General features: G+C 38.7%; 1 protein-coding gene across 3 annotated transcripts in view; it reads left to right on the top strand.

The window, feature by feature from the left end:
• Positions 1–15266, top strand: part of GRM4 (glutamate metabotropic receptor 4) — a 195526-nt gene extending 180260 nt beyond the window's left edge. For all 3 annotated transcript variants that reach the window (XM_056557575.1, XM_056557578.1, XM_056557577.1), the window contains 2 exons: positions 9117–9363; positions 14103–15266. In XM_056557575.1, coding sequence (XP_056413550.1) covers positions 9117–9363; positions 14103–14152 — 297 coding nt within the window. In that variant the 3' untranslated portion in view covers positions 14153–15266. The remainder of the gene's footprint in view (positions 1–9116; positions 9364–14102) is intronic.
• Positions 15267–19791: the final 4525 nt, after the last annotated feature.

The raw sequence follows: 19791 nt of genomic DNA, 5'->3' as shown, positions 1-19791 counted from the left end.
GGCACAACTTAATGCATGTCTTTAATTTTATCATTGTGGTGCATGCAAATAGTAAGCATGTAACAGTGTGGTTTTGTTGTGGGTCGTGAGGATTTATTTTTGACATTTATTGTGACTTATTATAATGGAGTAGAAATGATCTGCTGGTTTCTTGAGCTAATTGGTTTGATGTTTTAGAAATGTATTATTTAGATACTTGAGTCTTCAACCGAGTTTTTCATCTGTGTCTCTCCCAAGAGTGTTTTAAAGAATGCAGATTGATAAGCACTGCAGACAAGGATATGGATGCCATCTGATTTTTTAGTTGCTAATATTGCCTTGCATGTTGAATTATTTTGATATTCTCAAAGAAATGACTGGATACTGTTGAAAGAGAGTCTAGGATCAAAAAAAAAAAAAAAGTTCTACTTTTATTTCCATGACACAATTCAGGTTAAAAAGGTTGGGTTGAGGTACGAGACATAAATCATTGACAAAAGTGGTGGAGTTTTTACAAAAAAATAAATAAACAAATCTGTTTTTACTCTGTTTGACCAATCCTTTACTTTACATCATTTGGCCCATCTCTTTTTTAATTGTTGTCCTTTTTGATGACATTTGTGTGAAAAGACGTAAAGGGGATTAAAATGTAGATAAATATTGGATACATAATATTAATCTCTCCATGCACAAAGTAATGTTAGTATGCATCTAATTGGCCCTGAAAGATAAAAGATTAGTATTTTGACTAAAACTTTCATTCCCTTGGTTTTCTTGACTGTTGATCAGTTATGTGTAACTGGAGATTGTTAATGTTGTTTGACCATGATATACAATTGGAGGGAATAAATAAAAACTTTCACAGCTCAGCTTTCAATTCTAAACACGCTCTGGTAACATGAAAGTGAAACTGTGATTAGGGGCTATGGGCAAAACCAGTTTTTTATATATTACCCCATTGTATATACTTGTCATTGATACCAAGTCAATAGTTACAGAAGGTGACTGTAATGTAGGGAAAAGTCTAATTAGTCACAAGAAATTACATTAGTAAACATTAAGTAATATATGGCAATTACATTTTCTTAATATTCTGCTGGTGCTGAAAAAAAAAAAATCATACTTACCTACCCTAGTTTCCCACAGCTCCTGTTACGACTACTTCCATTGCCCTGTTGCTTGTCTCCACTTCCTGCTTCTCTGATGAGGATTATGAGCAGCACTCTCCCACTCAACCAATTACTGACTTAGACGGGATACTGCTGCAGCCAATGAGAGGGCAGATTCTGCTCTGACCCTTCCTATTTCTGGGAGGATGGGTCAGAGCAGAATCTGGAGGAGCAATGGGGACTGGAAGGAGTCGTGACGGGAGCTGCGTGGGTCTGAGGTAGGAACGTATGCCTTTTTTTATTTTTTACATCACTAGAATATAAAATCCTGGAATATTCCTTTAAAGAGTACCTGTCATGATCTTGTAAAATGTTATAATCCTCCCATTTCACTGCCCCCATCATGATACCCCCCCACCACCTTTATTTTTATTATTTGTTAGTTTTCTACCTTGATATTGCTCTATATTTTCTGCTCAGTCTCAGATTCACAGACTGGGAAGGGGCATTACTTAGTAGGCGTGACATCATCTGAAGCCATACAGGGGAGAACTTCCTCCCTCACTGTGCTACACACAGCCCAGAGCAGTTCAGTGTGAGATGAGCTATGATTGGCTGCACACACCCGCTTCAGCACTCCAGACTGCATTTCCTGATTTTGGACTTCTGCCAGGCCAGCAGGAGTCCAAAGTCTGTGCAAGAGATAGGGGGAAATGTGCTCTATACAAGTAGGGAGACACCTAGTGGCAGCTTTTTTAAACACAAATAAAACATAGAAAACTTTTTTTTAAACAAAGTACATTAGAAAGATGTTTTTTTTTCTCTACCATAAGGGTTGTAATAGCAGAATTTTTATGACAGTGCCCTTTTAAATTGTCCTTTGTTTTTGCATTAAAAATCCTCAAAATAAATATTTAGCTTTCAAACACGTATCTATACATTTCAAGGAGTAATTTTGGTAAAAATAACTGGTATTCTTAAAATAACAATAAAGACGCCCTAATATTTGTAACAAAAGGAACCAATGTATTGCTAAAGAGATTTGTTTAGTACTCTATGCTATACCCCTTAAGGATGCAGCCCTTTTTCAACTTAAGGACTGAGCCCTTTTTTGCAATTCTGACCACCGTCACTTTACGCATAAATAACTCTAAAACGCTCTTACCGAATATTCTGATTCTGAGATAGTTTTTTCGTGACATATTCCACTTTATTTTGGTGGTAAATTTTCATCGTTACTTTCATCCTTTTTTGGTGAAAAATCCCAATTTCATAAAAATTTTGAAAATTTAGCATTTTTCTAACTTTGAAGCTCTATGCTTGTAAGGAAAATGGATATTCCAAATAAATTTTATTTTTATTCAAAAATACAATATGTCCACTTTATGTTGGCATCATAAAATGGACATATTTTTACTTTTTGAAAAAATTTAGAGGGCTTCAACGTAGAGCAGCAATTTTCAAAAATGTAATGAAAATTGCAAAATCTGAAGGGACAGATGTTACAGAACTACAACTAAATATCGCTTACTGCCCCGTTCCCCCCCCCCCCCACCGTCGCTTCCCTACCTGCGCCGTGATCTCCGCAGTCTCCAGCGACGATCGGCGGTCCCCACGTATCTTCTTCTCCAGGTACTGGCCTCCATCTTCTCCCCCCGTTCTGCCCGACATCCAGGCAACCCACTGTCCTGTGCTGCCATTGGTCAGAATTCAGTTCTGACTAATGGCAGGGGATAGGAGGAGATCGCAGCACTGCAACCTCGCTCCTATCCCTCAGGATGATCGGGGCTGTCACTGACAGCTCCGATCATCCCTATTTTTTTTTCCGGGTGATCGGGTCACCAGAGACCCGATCAGCTCGGAACAGCAGAAAATCGCATGTCTGAATTGACATGCAATTTTCTGCAATCGCCGACATGGGAGGGGGGTCTCAGGACCCCCCTCGGCGATGTGCCGGGATGCCAGCTGAATGATTCCAGCAGGCATCCCGGTCCGGTCTCCAACCGGCTAACGGCGGGGATCGGAATTCCCACAGGCGTATGCATACGCCCTACGTCCTTAAGGACTCGGGATGCAGGGCGTATGCATACGCCCCACGTCCTGAAGAGGTTAAGAAGTTCCAGGTGAATAGATGTACTAGGGAAAAAATATCTTACAAATTTAAAAGGTACTCCCCTGGAAAACATTTTCTTTTAAATCAACTGGTGCCAGAGAGTTAAACAGATCGGCAAATTTCTTCTATTAAAAATCCCAGTCGTTCCAGTACTTATCAACTGCAGTATAATACACAGGAAGTTCTTTTCTTGATTGAATTTCCTTTCTTCCTGACCACAGTGCTCTTGTCCACGTCAGAAACTGTCCAGAGCAAAAGAGGTTTGCTATGGGGATTTGCTCCTGGTCTGGATAGTTCCTGACATAGACAGAGGTCTCAACAGAGAGCACTAGTGGTCAGGCAGAAAGAAAATTCAAAAAGAAAAGAACTTCCTGTGTATTATACAGCAGCTGATAAGTACTGGAAGGATTGGGATTTTTTTTTATAGAAGTAATTTACAAATCTGTTTAAAGGTTTTCCGGGGGAATTTTTTTTTCTTTAAATCAACTGGTGCCAGAAAGTTAAACAGATTTGCAAATTACTTCTCTTAAAAAATATTAATCATTCCAGTACTTATTAGTTGCTGAATACTACAGACAGAGGATTTTTTTTCTTTTTGGAACACAGAGCTCTCTGCTGACATCACAAGCACAGTGTTCTTCTGACATCTCCATTTTAAGAACTGTCCAGAGTAGGAGAAAATCCCCATAGCAAACATATGCTGCTCTTGACAGTTCCTAAAATGGACAGAGATCTCAGCAGAGAGCACTGTGCTTGTGATGTCAGCAGAGAGCACTATGTTCCAAAAAGAAAGACATTTCCTCAGCAGCTAATATGTACAGAAAGAATTAAGATTTTTTAATAGAAGTCATTTACAAATCTGTTTAAGTTTCTGACACCAGTTGATTTAAAAGAAAATGTTTTCCAGTGGAGCACCCCTTTAAGGTACAGAAAATTCACAGAAACAAAATAGTGTTTAAGTATATATTCTGGAAATATTCAACAATGCATAGCACAACTCTGATATTTTTACCCCCAGTGACCATGCAGAAATAGTCATCAAAAAGCAGCCTAGTACCAAAAAACACAATGCTCACTTAAAGAGAGATGTATTTTCCAATGTAATGTTAGAAACCTGTTTTTTGTTTGTTATACCAAAGGATTTTCAGAACACACATTAGTGTATTATAATCACAAATGCAAGCACTGGCTGTACTGACTTCTCTGGTAGCCGCTCTCGGTGACACTGCAGCAGGTTCCTTCCACTTAGCAGCAGAAGGAAGGAAAAATACCACAGAATGCTCAGCAAAACGTGCTTTAGTGCCTTCTGATTTTACTATAATGAAGTAATATAATTAAACTAAAAGATATGAATAAAATAAATCCTTTGCTGTAAACAATTTTTCAGGAATGAAAGGTGGATGCCCTTGAACAATAAAATATTAGGATGGAGGCCCCATCTCAACTTTGGGATCCAAGATCCACCTGATCCTCTAGCCACATATAGAAAATAGAGGTGGAGGTGCATGTATGTCACCCTGTTCTCTAAACTTTACAGAAATTATGGAGATCATCAAGCCACATGCATGTATAGCCACCTTTCTCCTTCTTCCTGGCTTGATAGGATTGCTGAACTTCCTTCAGGGACCCCCGTTGTTATGAAAGTGAGGTGAGGTGTGTATACAATACCTATATAGATATATACATATATAGAAAGTGAATTGATAACTTTTAGGGTTTATTTACACATACAGTATACAGTATGATGTGAAGCTGCAGATTTTGAGCTTTGTTCAGTCATTTAGTTTACTAGAGACTGGGGGGGGGGTCTGGGACTGGGGGGGAGGGAACCTACAACATAGAGGGGGAAGACAGTGTAGATAGAGAGGGGGGGACTTATTAATGTACCTGGGGGTGGAGTGGAGGGAGGGGATAAAATAGTTAATAGAGATAGGCTTCTTAGGAAGAAAAAACATACACCATTGTATTGCATGATGACTAATGCCAGAAGTCTGACCAATAAAACTGACGAACTGGAGCAGTTGATGTCTGAAGAAAATTATGACATAGTGGGTATAACAGAGACTTGGTTGGACGATACCTGTGACTGGGCGGTCAACATACAGGGTTATAGTCTATTCAGGAAGGATCGGACAAAACGGAAAGGGGGAGGGGTTTGTCTTTATGTAAAGTCCAGTCTGAAGGCCGCACTGCGGGAGTATATACGGGAGGGAAACCATAATGTGGAGTCATTATGGGTAGAAATATATGGAGATAAAAAAAAAATTCTGATAGGGGTTTGCTATAAGCCACCAAACATAATGGAATAGCCAGAAGATCAATTACTGAGGCAAATAAAGAATGATGTGATAATAATGGGGGCTTTAACTATCCTGATATAAATTGGGAGACTGAGTCCTGTGAATCTCATAAAGGAAACAAGTTTTTGAATATAGCTAAAGACAATTATCTGTCCCAAATGGTGCAGGGCCCGACCAGAGGGGGCGCCCTACTAGACTTAATATTAACCAACAGACCTGACAGAGTAACTAATGTGCAAGTAGAAGGATACCTAGGAAATAGTGATCATAATATAATACATTATAACTTGTTCTTCAATAAGGGAACCTCACGAGGGGCCAAAAAAAACTATGAACTTTAGGAAGGCAAAGTTTGATCAGCTCAGAGAAGCCATTAACAGTATAAAATGGTGATAATGTCCTCAAAAACAAGAATACTGACACTAAATGGGAGACTTAAACATATCTTAAATTCTCACTGTAAAAGGTATATACTTTATGGGAAAAAAAGGGTCAGACATAAAAGAAAACCAATATGGATAAACAAAAATGTTAAGGGGGCAATAAATGACAAAAATAAAGCATTTAAACTACTAAAACAGGACGGCATTAAAGAAGCATTAAAAAGCTATAGAGAAAAATGTAAAATATGGAAAAAAACAGATAAAATATATTAAACTAATTCTTCTCCACTGTATTCACCGAGGAAAATGAAATTCCAGGTGAAATACAGTGTGATAAGATAAACTCCCCAGTACAGGTCACCGGTCTAACCCAGGAAGAAGAGGACAGTAAAATGTTACAAATGGATCTGGATAGGTTGGAGGTTTGAGCTGGGAAGTGGTAGATGATGTTCAACACTGATAAATATAGGCAATGCACATGGGGAAGAAAAATCCGGGCTTGGATTATGTGTTAAATGGGAGAACACTTGGGACGACTGACCTGGAAAAGGACTTAGGAGTTTTAGTTAACAGTAAATTTAGCTGTAGTGACCAGTATCAGGCAGCTGCTGCCAAGGCAAATAAAATCTTGGGGTGCATCAATAGGGGCATAGATGCCCATGACAAGGAAATAATTCTACCGCTGTACAAATCACTAGTCAGACCTCACATGGTATACTGTGTACAGTACTGGGCACCAGTGTACAAGAAGGATATAGTGGAGCTGGAGAGGGTTCAAAGATGGGCAACCAGGGTAATATGGGGAATGGGAGGACTACAGTACCCAGAAAGATTATCAGAATTAGGGTTATTTAGTTTAGAAAAAAGAAGGCTTAGGGGCGACCTAATAACTATGTATAAATATATCAGGGGACAGTACAGAGATCTCTCCCATGATCTATTTATACCCAGGACTGTATCTATAACAAGGGGGCATCCTCTACTTTTAGAGGAAAGAAGGTTTCTACACCAGCACAGATGGGGGTTCTTTACTGTAAGAGCAGTGAGACTGTGGAATTCTCTCCCAGAGGAGGTGGTCATGGTGAACTCTGTAAAAGAATTCAAAAGGGGTCTGGATACATTTTTGGAGAATAATAACATTACAGGTTATGGATTCCAGATTTGTAGGGACAGAACGTTGATCCAGGGATTTATTCTGATGGAAGGAATTTTTACCTCTAGTATGAGGGTTTTTTGCCTTCCTCTGGATCAACTCAGTAGGGACTAATTAGGGATATAGGTTGAACTTGATGGACTCTGGTCTTTTTTCAACCTTATGAACTATGTTACTATGTTACATAAAATCTGCAGCTTCAAATCCTGCAAATAAAATCTGCACATGATACTGTACATGTATATACACCTTTAAAGTGTACCTGTCATTTAGAGCTTTCGACATATGAAAAGTGTTCATCATTTTGAATCTCATTGCTAGGTGCTGCATGGCTCTTAGTGATCTCCTTCCAGTTTCACTCGATGGCCCCATAGACTTATAATAGGGATGTCTAGTGAAGCTGGATGGAGTTCACTGTGAGCTCTGCGCAATCTATTCATCAGGGGAGGGGGGTCTCAGCAAAACTTTTGATGTGTCTCTGTTACACATGAAAAGTTTTTTTGTTACATGACAGGTACACTTTAAGTCTTATTGTATGGTAGTGCATTAAAATTTCGTTTTAGCAATAGACAATGATCTTTATAGTAGAGTACTATGCTAGTGTATCCCATCAACATTGTTGCTACAAGATGGCTTGGTAAGACTTGAGTCACACCACATATGGCCAGCCAGGTGGCAGTACATATATTAAAAAAGTAATGTGCAATATTGGTAATATTTGGCCAGACATAAAGTATGACAAGTGTCTCCTATGTCTGGCAGGTTTGTGGCAGGATACATGTTTTGACAGTAATGAAGAGCAAAGGCTGCTACATTTTTAAAGCAACAAAAAAACTGCTATTTTTTTTGTATATATTTTTTTTACTCTTTAAGTCAGTTGCAGATAGATCCAACAAATGGTTATCCACTTGCACATTATTGGGAAGATTTATCATAATCTGTGGAGAGGAAGAGTGGTGCAGTTGTCCATAACAACCAATCAGATCGCTTTTTTCATGTTTCAGAGGCCTTTTTAAAAATAAAATAAACAATCTGATTGGTTGCTATGGGCAACTGCACCACTCTTTCTCTACACAGGTTTTGATAAATCTCCCCCAATATGTTTGTATATGTTTAAAGTTGACTTCTTCTTTAAAAACTAAAAATGTAATAGTAAAATGGATATCAATTAAATGGTTAAATGCAACAGTTTGACAACTGCATCCCTTTTTTTTTTTGTCAGTATGATGAATCCAACAAAAGGGTGCAGCCGTAATTTTTTTGTAGTTTACATTTAAAAAAAAATAAAAGCATGGATGTCTGATTAAGGGCCCATATGTGGTATGAATCTAGCCTAAATTTAATATATATATATATATATATATATATATATATATATATAGCAGCTGAGAGGAAACCTATAATATTTATAGTATAGATTTCCTTTGTGTACAATCCACTCCTAGTTTTGTATCACAAATTTTGATGATACTGCTGATTGAAATACTGCCGTGTGAAAGTGGCCTAAATCCTTCCGAAAACAAAAATTCCTAATGCAAGGTCCACATGAGCCCAGGCAAAAAAATACTGTAAATCAACATAAGTTCATTATTGGGTATTCAGCATCAATATTTTTGAGTGGACTAAAATAGCGAACACAAATTACAACCTAAGAACGTAGAAATGATACACTTGAGGAAAGCACTAAACCCCCTCCCCCAATCCTGTGTATTTCCTGAGGGGAAACCTTTCTAGTTCATAGTGATGATTTCCTTAGCATTATTGGTGAGAAATTGATCTTAGAGTTTGCATATTAACATAGTTGTCCTTTCTGAAGTTTGACTTGAAAGCGACACCTAATTTGCCCCAAAGGATTAGGCCAACAATTGGTCCCCGTTTATCTTATATCAATAGCCAGGCTTTGAAGGGATGAAGCAATGTTGTGTTGTACTCTTAGTTTTAGTAGTAACTAAGTTTTAGTTATTGCATGTAAGTGTTAAAACCTTTATTATGTTTCACTCCATAGAATTCCATAGTGTTTTGTGTCCTACAGTTTTATAAGTCTGAAATATTTTGCTCATTTCTGAACTTTGTCCACAGATGCATATCCAGACCACAACACTGACCATTTCAGTGAGTTTGAGTGCCTCAGTGTCCTTAGGCATGCTCTACATGCCCAAGGTCTACGTTATCCTTTTTCACCCAGAGCTGAATGTCCCCAAGCGTAAAAGAAGCCTCAAGGCTGTTGTCACAGCAGCAACAATGAGCAACAAATTCACACAAAAAGGAGGCTTCAGACCAAATGGCGAGGCCAAGACTGAGCTATGTGACAGCATGGAGACACAAGGCAAGTAATATTATGAACATAACTAACATACATTGCATCCAATGTACTTATTTAACCTTTAAAAGGGGTACTCCCAGGGGTCAATCCTGCAGGAATGCGAGGGAACTTAGTTCCTTCACTTTTTCAGAGCAGGAACACCATTCCCATTAGTAGGACCAACCCTTGAGTGGAAATCATGGGTGAGTTCCCTAACTTCTTTTTCCAGGACTTGACCCCTGGGTACTCCGCTAGGATTTTATTATTTTTTTTTAAATCAACTGGTGCCAGAAAATTAAACAGATTTGTAAATTACTTCTAATTAAAAATCTTAATCCTTCCAGTACTTATCAGCTGCTGTATGCTCCACAGGAAGTTCTTTTCTTTTTGAATTTCTTTTCTGTCTGACCACAGTGCTCTCTGCTGACACCTCTGTTCACGTCAGAACTGTCCAGAGCAGGAGAGGTTTGCTATGGGGATTTGCTCCCACTCTGGACAGTTCCTAACATGGACAGAGGTGTCAGCAGAGAGCACTAGTGGTCAGACAGAAAGGAAATGCAAAAAGAAAAGAACTTCCTCTGTAGAATACAGCAGCTGAAAAGTACTGGAAGGATTAAGATTTTTTTTTTAAAGAAGTAACTTACAAATATGTTTTACTTTCTGGCACCAGTTGATTAAAATAAAAATAAAAAAAAATAATTAAATAATGTTTTCCAGCGGAGTACCCCTGTAAAGTAATTCACAACAGAGTAACATGTAATTGAAGAATCAAAGTGATCTTATCCGTGAAAGTCAAAGGTACCTGGTTGTAAATTGATCAAAAATGTACTGCTTTAGTGAAGAAATGAGAAATATGGTTAAATAAACAAACCCAAAGCTAGGCCTGTGACTAAAATAGGAAGGAGGATTAGCCTATCCGCTGAGAAAACCAGTGTGTTACCGTGTCTAGGTCACGTATCTGTTAAATAAACAGCTGTATATCAATGGCTCCCCCAACCCCTCCTGGTGCCAACGCTCAGAAAACACAGCATACAGCTAATGACGCTGTCAGAATTCATCTTCTCATTCACAGGTTCAATGTCGAGCGCCATCTCCCACAGGCCGCAGTCTCACGCATCCTGCAGTAACCTGGGGGTGTGCTCTGCATGGATTTCACATACTCTGCACATTTCCACGTTTCAAAGCTTCATCAAGCATAATGTAAAACATTGAAAGCATACTCACAATTCCTATCACAATGCAGCACGCTCATTACCAACATCATCATTGTAGAGAAATGTATTATATTTATTCATAACCACAGTGTGCGGAATGTATATGCAGGTGTATGGTGTGAAAGGGTAAGTACATGCATAAAACATATTCTGTCCTGATACAATTTACAGCTTATTGCAGTCACACAATGTTCTTTCATAATAATGCTAAGGCTGCACTTTTACTTTCTTTCCATCTGTCACCATGTATTCCCATTTTATGACTCAGTACTGTCCTAAGCAACAAGCAGTAATATAAAGTGGTATTGGCTCATCAATGTCTTTATTGTTGTCAGTACCCCTCTTCCTCACATAGGGCTAGAATCTTCAATATACAATGGAGATGGATGGTAACAACAGCAGGATTATAAAATAAAGCCATGTATTAAGGGTTAAGTTCAGTGACAATACAACATATAACACATGTAACAGATAGAGCATGTCATATAACATAAGGGCAGTCACACAGGTTTCTTTCTGGCATTTTTGGAAAACTGCCACTGCAGTTTGTGAGTCAAAGTAAAACTGCCACTGCAGTTTGTGAGTCAAAGTCAGAAGTACAGGGTGGTCCATTTCTATGGATACACCTTAATAAAATGGGAATGGTTGGTGATATTAACTTCCTGTTTTTGGCACATTAGTATATGTGAGGGGAGAAACTTTTCAAGATGGGTGGTGACCATGGCGGCCATTTTGAAGTCGGCCATTTTGAATCCAACTTTTGTTTTTTCAATAGGAAGAGGGTCATGTGACACATCAAACTTATTGGGAATTTCACAAGAAAAACAATTATGTGCTTGGTTTTAACGTAACTTTATTCTTTCGTGAGTTATTTACAAGTTTCTGACCACTTATAAAATGTGTTCAATGTGCTGCCCATTGTGTTGGATTTTCAATGCAACCCTCTTCTCCCACTCTTCACACACTGATAGCAACACCGCAGGAGAAATGCTAGCACAGGCTTCCAGTATCCGTAGTTTCAGGTGCTGCACATCTCATATCTTCAAAGCAAAGACAATTGCCTTCAGATGACCCCAAAGATAAAAGTCTAAGGGGGTCAGATCGGGAGACCTTGGGGGCCATTCAACTGGCCCTCAACTACTAATCCACTTTCCAGGAAACTGTTCATCTAGGAATGCTTGGACCTGACACCCATAATGTGGTGGTGCACCATCTTGCTGGAAAAACTCAGGGAACGTGCCAGCTTCAGTGCATAAAGAAGGAAAAACATCAATATGTAGCAATTTCGCATATTCAGTGGCCTTGAGGTTTCCATTGATGAAGAATGGCCCCACTATCTTTGTACCCCATATACCACACCATACCATCAATTTTTGTGTTCCAACAGTCTTTGAGGGATCTATCCAATGTGGGTTAGTGTCAGACCAATAGCGGTGGTTTTGTTTGTTAACTTCACCATCACATAAAAGTTTGCCTCATCACTGAACAAAATCTTCTGTGTAAACTGAGGGTCCTGTTCCAATTTTTGTTTTGCCCATTCTGCAGCACCTGAAACTACAGATAATGGAAGCCTGTGCTAGCATCTCTCCTGCGGTGTTGCGATCAGTGTGTGAAGAGTGGGAGAAGAGGGTTGCATTGACAATCCAACACAATGGGCAGCACATTGAACACATTTTATAAGTGGTCAGAAACTTGTAAATAACTCATGAAAGAAAAAAGTTACGTTAAAACCAAGCACATCATTGTTTTTCTTGTGAAATTCCCAATAAGTTTAATGTGTCACATGACCTTCTTCCTATTGAAAAAACAAAAGTTGGATTCAAAATGGCCAACTTCAAAATGGCCGCCATGGTCACCACCCATCTTGAAAAGTTATCACCCCCCCCCCCCCACATATACTAATGTGCCACAAACAGGAAGTTAATATCATCAACCATTCCCATTTTATTAAGGTGCATTCATATAAATGGCCCACCCTGTAGATCCAGTAGAAAGGAAAAGTATAAGTGCTTCTTTTATATTTGCAGTTTTCCAAAAAAAAACACCAGAAAAAAACCTATGTGTAAATCAAGGTTAAATCCTATTTTTTGGCTGCACCAATTTCTGATTTTGATCATTTGGTTTTAGGCTGTGTTCACATGTTCAGGTTTTTCAATGCAATTATGGAATACAGAACCTGGAATAGATTTGAAATTAGAAGTCTCAGTCTTCCCTTGATATGTGTCCTCCATTTATGGTCCTGGCTTTGTATTCAGTACTTCCAATTAAAACCAGAACATGTGAACGCACACACACACACCCTTAGGCTATGTTCACATGCACATTCTGCATACTGTGGGTGACGGCAAAATATGGTGGCGCTAGGATCGCACAGAAATGCGCCATCTCATAGAATGCTATTCATTCCGTACAAAGTACGCAGAAAGAATGAACAGGTTCATTCTTTTTGCGGACACGGAAAATGGCACAGCGCAGCAGCATCCTGTTGAATTTAACAGGACTTTGCTGCAGCGGAATCTCTGTGCCGAATTCCAATGCGGAATTCAGCACGGAAATTCAGATGTGTAAACATGGCCTCATTGTTATAATGGATTCAGGAGACAAAAGATGAATTTAAGGTATTTATTTTAGGCATGGGCTTTAACAACTGGTGAGGCCCAGTATAAAAGGTTAAGAAGTTCTCTTCTCAATTCTGTATCAGAAAAGCCCTTTTTAAACTTGTAGGTATCACACGTAGCTTAAAAGGCACCTTTGTGTAATACTTATTTTTGTCCCATTTACTCCTGTGTATATTTATTCTGACTTGAGATTTCAGCTCTTTGTTCTTTTCCCATTTTAATTTGCATAAAAGCTTATGTACTATATATGTTTCTGATTGAAGGAAACCTTGACATTAGAGTTATCAATTTCAGAATGTCAACTTCTGGATAAAAAAGATAAGCATATACATATCTACACAACTGTAAATTTTACTTTAAAGGGGTACTCCGCTGTAAACATCTTATCCCCTATCCTTGGACCCCCACGATCTTCAGGCCGGCAGCGGCAGTGTCCGGAACTCGGAAGCTTGCAGCTTCCCCGTTCGTGATGTCACACCACGCCCCCTCCATTCATGTCTATGGGAGGGGGTGTGACAGCTTGTACATAGCCATCATGCCTCCTCCCATAGACGTGAATGTAGGAGGCTTGGCGGACAGCATCGTCAGTCATCGGGCATGGAGCGGAGTTCACTCCGAGCACCGAATGACAGGGGTGCCACAGCTGAGATTGCGAGGGTCCCCAGCGGCGGGACCCCCACAATCTCACATCCTATCACCTATCCTTTGGCTAGGGGATAAGATGTTCACAACGGAGTACCCCTTTAACTTGTTCTAGTATGTATTACTTTGGTTTGCTCATAATTTTCTTTTACAAACTTTGTACATGTGATGGATAAATATAATAGATGTTAGACACTGACAGAAAACATATATACTTTGCTATTACATGGCCTTCCTCATCATTAGTGGGTTTAGTAATTAAAAGTTTTTTTTAATGTTTGTCTTACAGCTCTGGCCAGTAAACCCACGTATGTCAGCTACAGCAACCACGCTATATAGACAGCACTGATTGAGATTGCCCTTGAACAATGGGAGGGGCCAAACCTGTGGTCACATCAGATGCCGCTCACTTCTGATAAAAAAAACGGGATCAGTCAGGATGACTAGTTAACCCGTCATGGGGCGGAGAAGCGCGTCTGGCGCAGACGGGAGAAAAACAAATGGCGTATAAGCCACAGACATGGGCACATTAGCTTCCCTTCCATTCATTATAACTTATTACTTTGGTCCAGATAAAGTTTAATTTTATTGATTTCAGACATTGTTTTTTAAATATTTTTTAATTTTTGTTCAGTTTTATACATTTCTTGATCTTGTGTTTATATTTCACAGACGCCCATCTTTTTTGGGTGTTTTGGGTGCCAGTTTTATTGCATTTCAGTATTTTTTACTTACTACCAAAACAAATAAAACATTATTTTTGTTCCATATTGTGTTGTTTAAGCTAGGGCTGTCACTTGTGCCCAACATTAATTTCAAGAAAAAAAAAAAATATTCTTGCACTTCCGCACATTCATTTTGTACCTTTTCATCTTGCCTGCAACCTTGTTAATTGTACTAGTTTATTTGACTCATTTTTTGCTATGAATTTTCCCAAAACTCAATGAATGCCCCATTTAAAATGAAAATGCTCGGATATTTTCTAGTTCAATCATTTGGTTTCAAATACTATTTTGGTTGTTGTTTTGAAGTATAAGAACTCAAAGAGACATATAAAAGCCAGTATAATGTAATTGACTAATTTAATACAACCAAATATAAGGATGACATTTTAATTGTAACAGTTTTACATAAATCACAATCTATAAATGCAAAGGACAAATAATATATTATATATATTTATTTATGGAAAAAAAAATTAAAGGTGAACTGTTGGCCTGTTCACCCACACTAAACCCAATACAATAGTGTGGGTGAACAGGATTCCATAGAGGGGTCACTTACATGAGATATGTCCCCCAGAAGATCCTCTGCCTAATTCAGTGAATTGCATGCAGGGACAAGGCTTCGCAGGGAGCAGGGCTTCATTACTCAATTTCACCAGGATGTGGAGTCACAGACAATGAATATGTAAATTGGGCCGGCGAAGCCCTGCCCCCTGTGCGTGATTCACTGAATTTAGCAGAGGATCTTCTGGGGGACATATATCAGGACCTACTGAACATATTTAAAGGGGTACTCCCACCCTAGACATCTTATCCCCTATCCAAAGGATAGGGGATAAGATGTCTGATCGCGGGGGTCCCGCCGCTGGGGACCTCCGCATTATTGCACGCCCCCTCCCATAGACTTGCATTGAGGGGACGGGCGTGACATCACACGAGGGCGGAGTCCTGACGTCACGGACTTCCGTTCCCGTAGTCGCGACTCAGACCCTCCAGCGGTTTCGGTGAAAAAACTGGTGGGTGACGCATGCAATAATGCGGGGGTCCCCAGCAGCGGGACCCCCGCGATCAGACATCTTATCCCCTATCCTTTGAATAGGGGATAAGATGTCTAGGGTGGGAGTACCCCTTTAAGTAAGTGACTCCTTGTTGGACTTCTGGTCACCCACTTTATAAACCAGTGTTTAGGGTGGTTAAACAGGCTGACAGTTTTCCTTTAAAATTAAGTAACTTTTTTTAAGTTTTCCAGGATTAGAAAATTCTGCTTCTATTTTTCCAAAGAAATAAGCATTTTTTTTTCTAATCCTGGACAACCTCTTTAAAGGGAAACATTTTAAATACAGAGATAAGTTTCGAATATTCTATATTTACATTTGAGTCTTATTCGTTAAAATGTCCTGCTATCAATGCCAATCATACATGATCTGCTATAGATTTCCCACAATTCCCATCTTTGAACTGATCAGAGGTTTTTGCTTAAAATGTTCAAATGTATTCCTTTTGTGCCCTAACCATCTGAAAATACTCAAGAAATTGATTGTTGTATTTTTGAAAATCTGCAGTTTTTTTGTTATTGAAAATATTAAGAAGTAATTTTACAGGAAGGTATTTTTTAAACCAGACCAGATGTGCTTGCTAAATTTGGCATGTGATATATGAATAAAGGAGATATACAAAATAGGCAAAATTATCCTGAGATTCCATTAAAACTATATTTTGTGATACCTTTTTAAAAACTAGGAAAACTCTGCTACAGAAATTCTATGACCGCAAAGGACCAGTTAAGGCCTTGTTAAACAAAATGCTCGCATATGAAGCCTGAATGCTTGTGCCATACTCACTTCTGCAGCTTTGTATTGGTCAGTAAGGTCAGTCTACCTCTGGCAAACTGATGGAAGTATGATTAGAATCATAAGGAAGTAATAATTCACCTCAATTGTCCCTGCAAGTGACAACAAGAAGCTTTGTAGAACCCAGACACTCTAAAATAGTGGGAATAAGAATTCTGTAAAATGTAACCGCAGAACATCTGGAAGCGTAAAGAACCATCTACAGTAAAGAATCATCAGCCGAATGCCAGAGAAGAAGTTTGCGAGTCGATCCAGCCTATAACAATCTCTTTATTGTAGAAATGTTACTATGGCGCAAGCACTTGGACTCCGCATGGAGCACTGCATGGTAATGTTTTAACTGAACACCTTTGTGGTATGATGTACCTCTACATCTGTTCCTGAAAAATACTATGCTGCAAAGCTGATTGAGAAAAACAAATGTCTTATTGGTTTTTACTTGGTGTCTGTTTCCAAAATTTGCCCCTCCCATGGTCAGTTTGCTATGTATTTATTATGAGAGTCTGAAAATGATCCTCTACCCTTCACCCCATGCAAACCTTGCGCGGTGCCTGCGTTTATGCAAAATTGTGTGTGCATGAAAATCACAGAGAGTCTTGAAAATGTCTTTTCTTTCTTTTCTACCTGAGTGTTTTTAATAAAAGTAAAAAAAAAAAAAAGTAAATACATAAACTTCTGGTATTCTGTTATTTTAGCGGACAGTTTTTATTTTTGGGCTAAATTGTGAAATATGTAGATGTGTTTTAAACCATACAACATAGAGCAGAAAGGACCGCCACTATCTATCTTTGTCACATTTGAAGGAGAGCAATGTTATTCCACATACAGAGTGTGCTTTATTACATACTTTTTTTGTTTGCATTTTTCTGTTACAAGTTGTGATTCTTGAATCATTTGAATCAAGGAGTTTTATCGAAAAACAAAAAACAGCAGCACACTCTCTACTGACACCTCTGTCCATGTCAGGAACTTTCCAGAGCATCATAGGTTTGCTTTGGGGATTTTCTCCTGCTCTGGACAGTTCCTGATATGAACATCAGGTGTCAGCAGAGGGCACTGTGGACAAGACAAAAAAGAAATTAAAAAATAACAGAATTTCCCCTATAGCATACAGCTGATAAAAAGTACAGGAAGGAGAAAGATTTTTTAATAGAAGTAATTTACAAATCTGTTTAACCTTTTGGCACCAGTTCATTAAAAAAAAAAAGTTTTCCACCAGAGTACCCCTTTAACTACTTAATGACCAAGTACAAAACCTATAATTCACACTGACACAAAATACCAAAAAAATGAAATACTTAATGAAATACTTAATGACCAAGCAGAGAGTACTAATTGAATCTGTGCGGTACTAATACAGCACTTTGGTCATGTGGGATGTGTCACATTGCCCATCCAATGAAAAGCTGCACCACAGTAATAATTCGTAGCAGGGTTCTTGACACAACTTCTAGGATCATAGATTATTCCATCCTGGAACCCTCTGTCAGCCCATCTCCACCCCCACAACACAATCACAAGACGCTCCTATCTTCCTTATATCATACCAAAGCATTTTTGAACTCTTTAAATTCTTTGTACAAAATTTTTTACAGTAAATAGAGTGTACTTCTTCATATGCATCTACACAGAATTTCTTCTTGCTTTTCTACAATGTCTACATGAACACAGTGGCTTCAATTGGGGGAATTTGCTAGGCAATTTGCATTTGTATTCTGCATTTTGCAGTCATTTTCTTTCTTTGACTTTTTCACTTTGGCAGTACTGTCCTTTTTTGAGACTTTTCGCCATGTTAAAGAAAAACTTTTTAGTTTTCATTCTAAAAAAGGTGCGATTTAAGTATTATGGTTTTTTAAACACATTTCTAATATGCCGCTTTTTAAGAAGTATCAAAGATTTCTGCACAACTTCGCTTAGTAGGGGAAATGATAATAATAGTCATTCCTTTATTTATATAGCATTACCATATTCTGCAGTGCAGTGCGCATGTGTTTCAGTAGACTGTTTTGACAATTGGGTTGTATGCTACCTATTCATTAGGCTAAGTTTCCACTTGGTTTTTTTTCTAGCAGTTTTTGGATATCTGCCACTGCAGTTTTTGAGCCAAAGTCAGAAGTGGATCCATAAGGGAGGAGAAGTATAAGTCCTTCCTTTATATTTCCTATTGCTTTAGAATACATTTCTGGCTTTGGCTCAAAAACTGCAGTGGCGGTATTCCAAAAACTGCCAGAAAAAAAACCAAGTTGAAACTTAGCCTTATGGTGGATTTGTGCAAAAATGTTATACAATTTTTTTTAACTCTCATATTATAAATGTGTCTAAAATCCAGAACACTGAGCAAGGAGAAGAAAACACAAAGTCATAGAAATTGGTGCAAATCCTTCATAAACGTATATAAAAAGCAAAATACAAGAAAACAGAAGCAAATAGCTCAGTCAATTTTCAAAGGGAGATAAGGGGTTAAAAGTCCCAAATGATAAAGTCCCCTTTTTGTGTCACTAATTTTAACAGCGAGAAATACTTTGCTACACAGGTCTGTTTTCTTCTGATAAAGGGTCTGAAGAATGATTTGCCATCAAAAGTGTATAGTAAGTGGTGATGTCAGAGCTGACAATATAGCCTACGCATTTCATCATATCGCAGATAGTTTTGAAGTAGCTCATATCACTTGTGTGAGGGAAGTAACAGTACATCTTTGATGCTTTGACTGTAAATGTATGGTATTAGATTCCGTTTTGTTGAATGTGTGACAACGAAACCTAAGCTTTCCCTTTCAATGCATTCAGTAAGCCAATACAAAGTTATCACTTTAACTACAGGCTGTCAGTGTTAATGGCTAACACAGTCCAGACCATGGCAAAATGTATGAAACCGCTACCCTTAGAGGAGGCTCACCTTGCTTTTTTACTTTACAACAATTCATTAGTTACAAATATGACATAGACCAATGCTTGGTTGCTGAACATTCTGGCTTTGTGAAAGATTTCTCAAACAAATGTAAGGAAATTATTTTCATATAAGTAGGCAGGGAAGAAATGATGGACTTCAGTAATGATAAATAACATTCTGCATCAGTTTGTTGGATGGAACCTTGTCAAGTTTCTTAATCTGCAACATAAACTTTCAATTGAATAAGGATCCAGACTATTTGCTGACCATGTCATAAAGTTGATATGCCTTTAATGTTAACATTCTTGGTTCTGTGGCAAGTAGTATTGCCATCCTGAAAATGGCCGTCACGCCCCCTTTGATAGACTTGCATTGAGGGGGCGGGGCGTGACAGCATGAGGGGGCAGGGCTATGACGCCACGAGCTCCCGGCGCCGACTCCAGCCTTCAGAACTGTTTGCTCCAAATGCTGAGCAGCGGAGTAACCCTTCAATCTCCTGGGAAGGGGGGGGGGG

This window comes from Hyla sarda, chromosome 2 (assembly GCF_029499605.1).
Source record: "Hyla sarda isolate aHylSar1 chromosome 2, aHylSar1.hap1, whole genome shotgun sequence".
Taxonomy (NCBI): Eukaryota; Metazoa; Chordata; class Amphibia; order Anura; family Hylidae; genus Hyla; species Hyla sarda.
The sequence above is the reverse complement of the archived record's forward strand: the minus strand, read 5'-3'. Positions and strand labels throughout refer to the sequence as shown.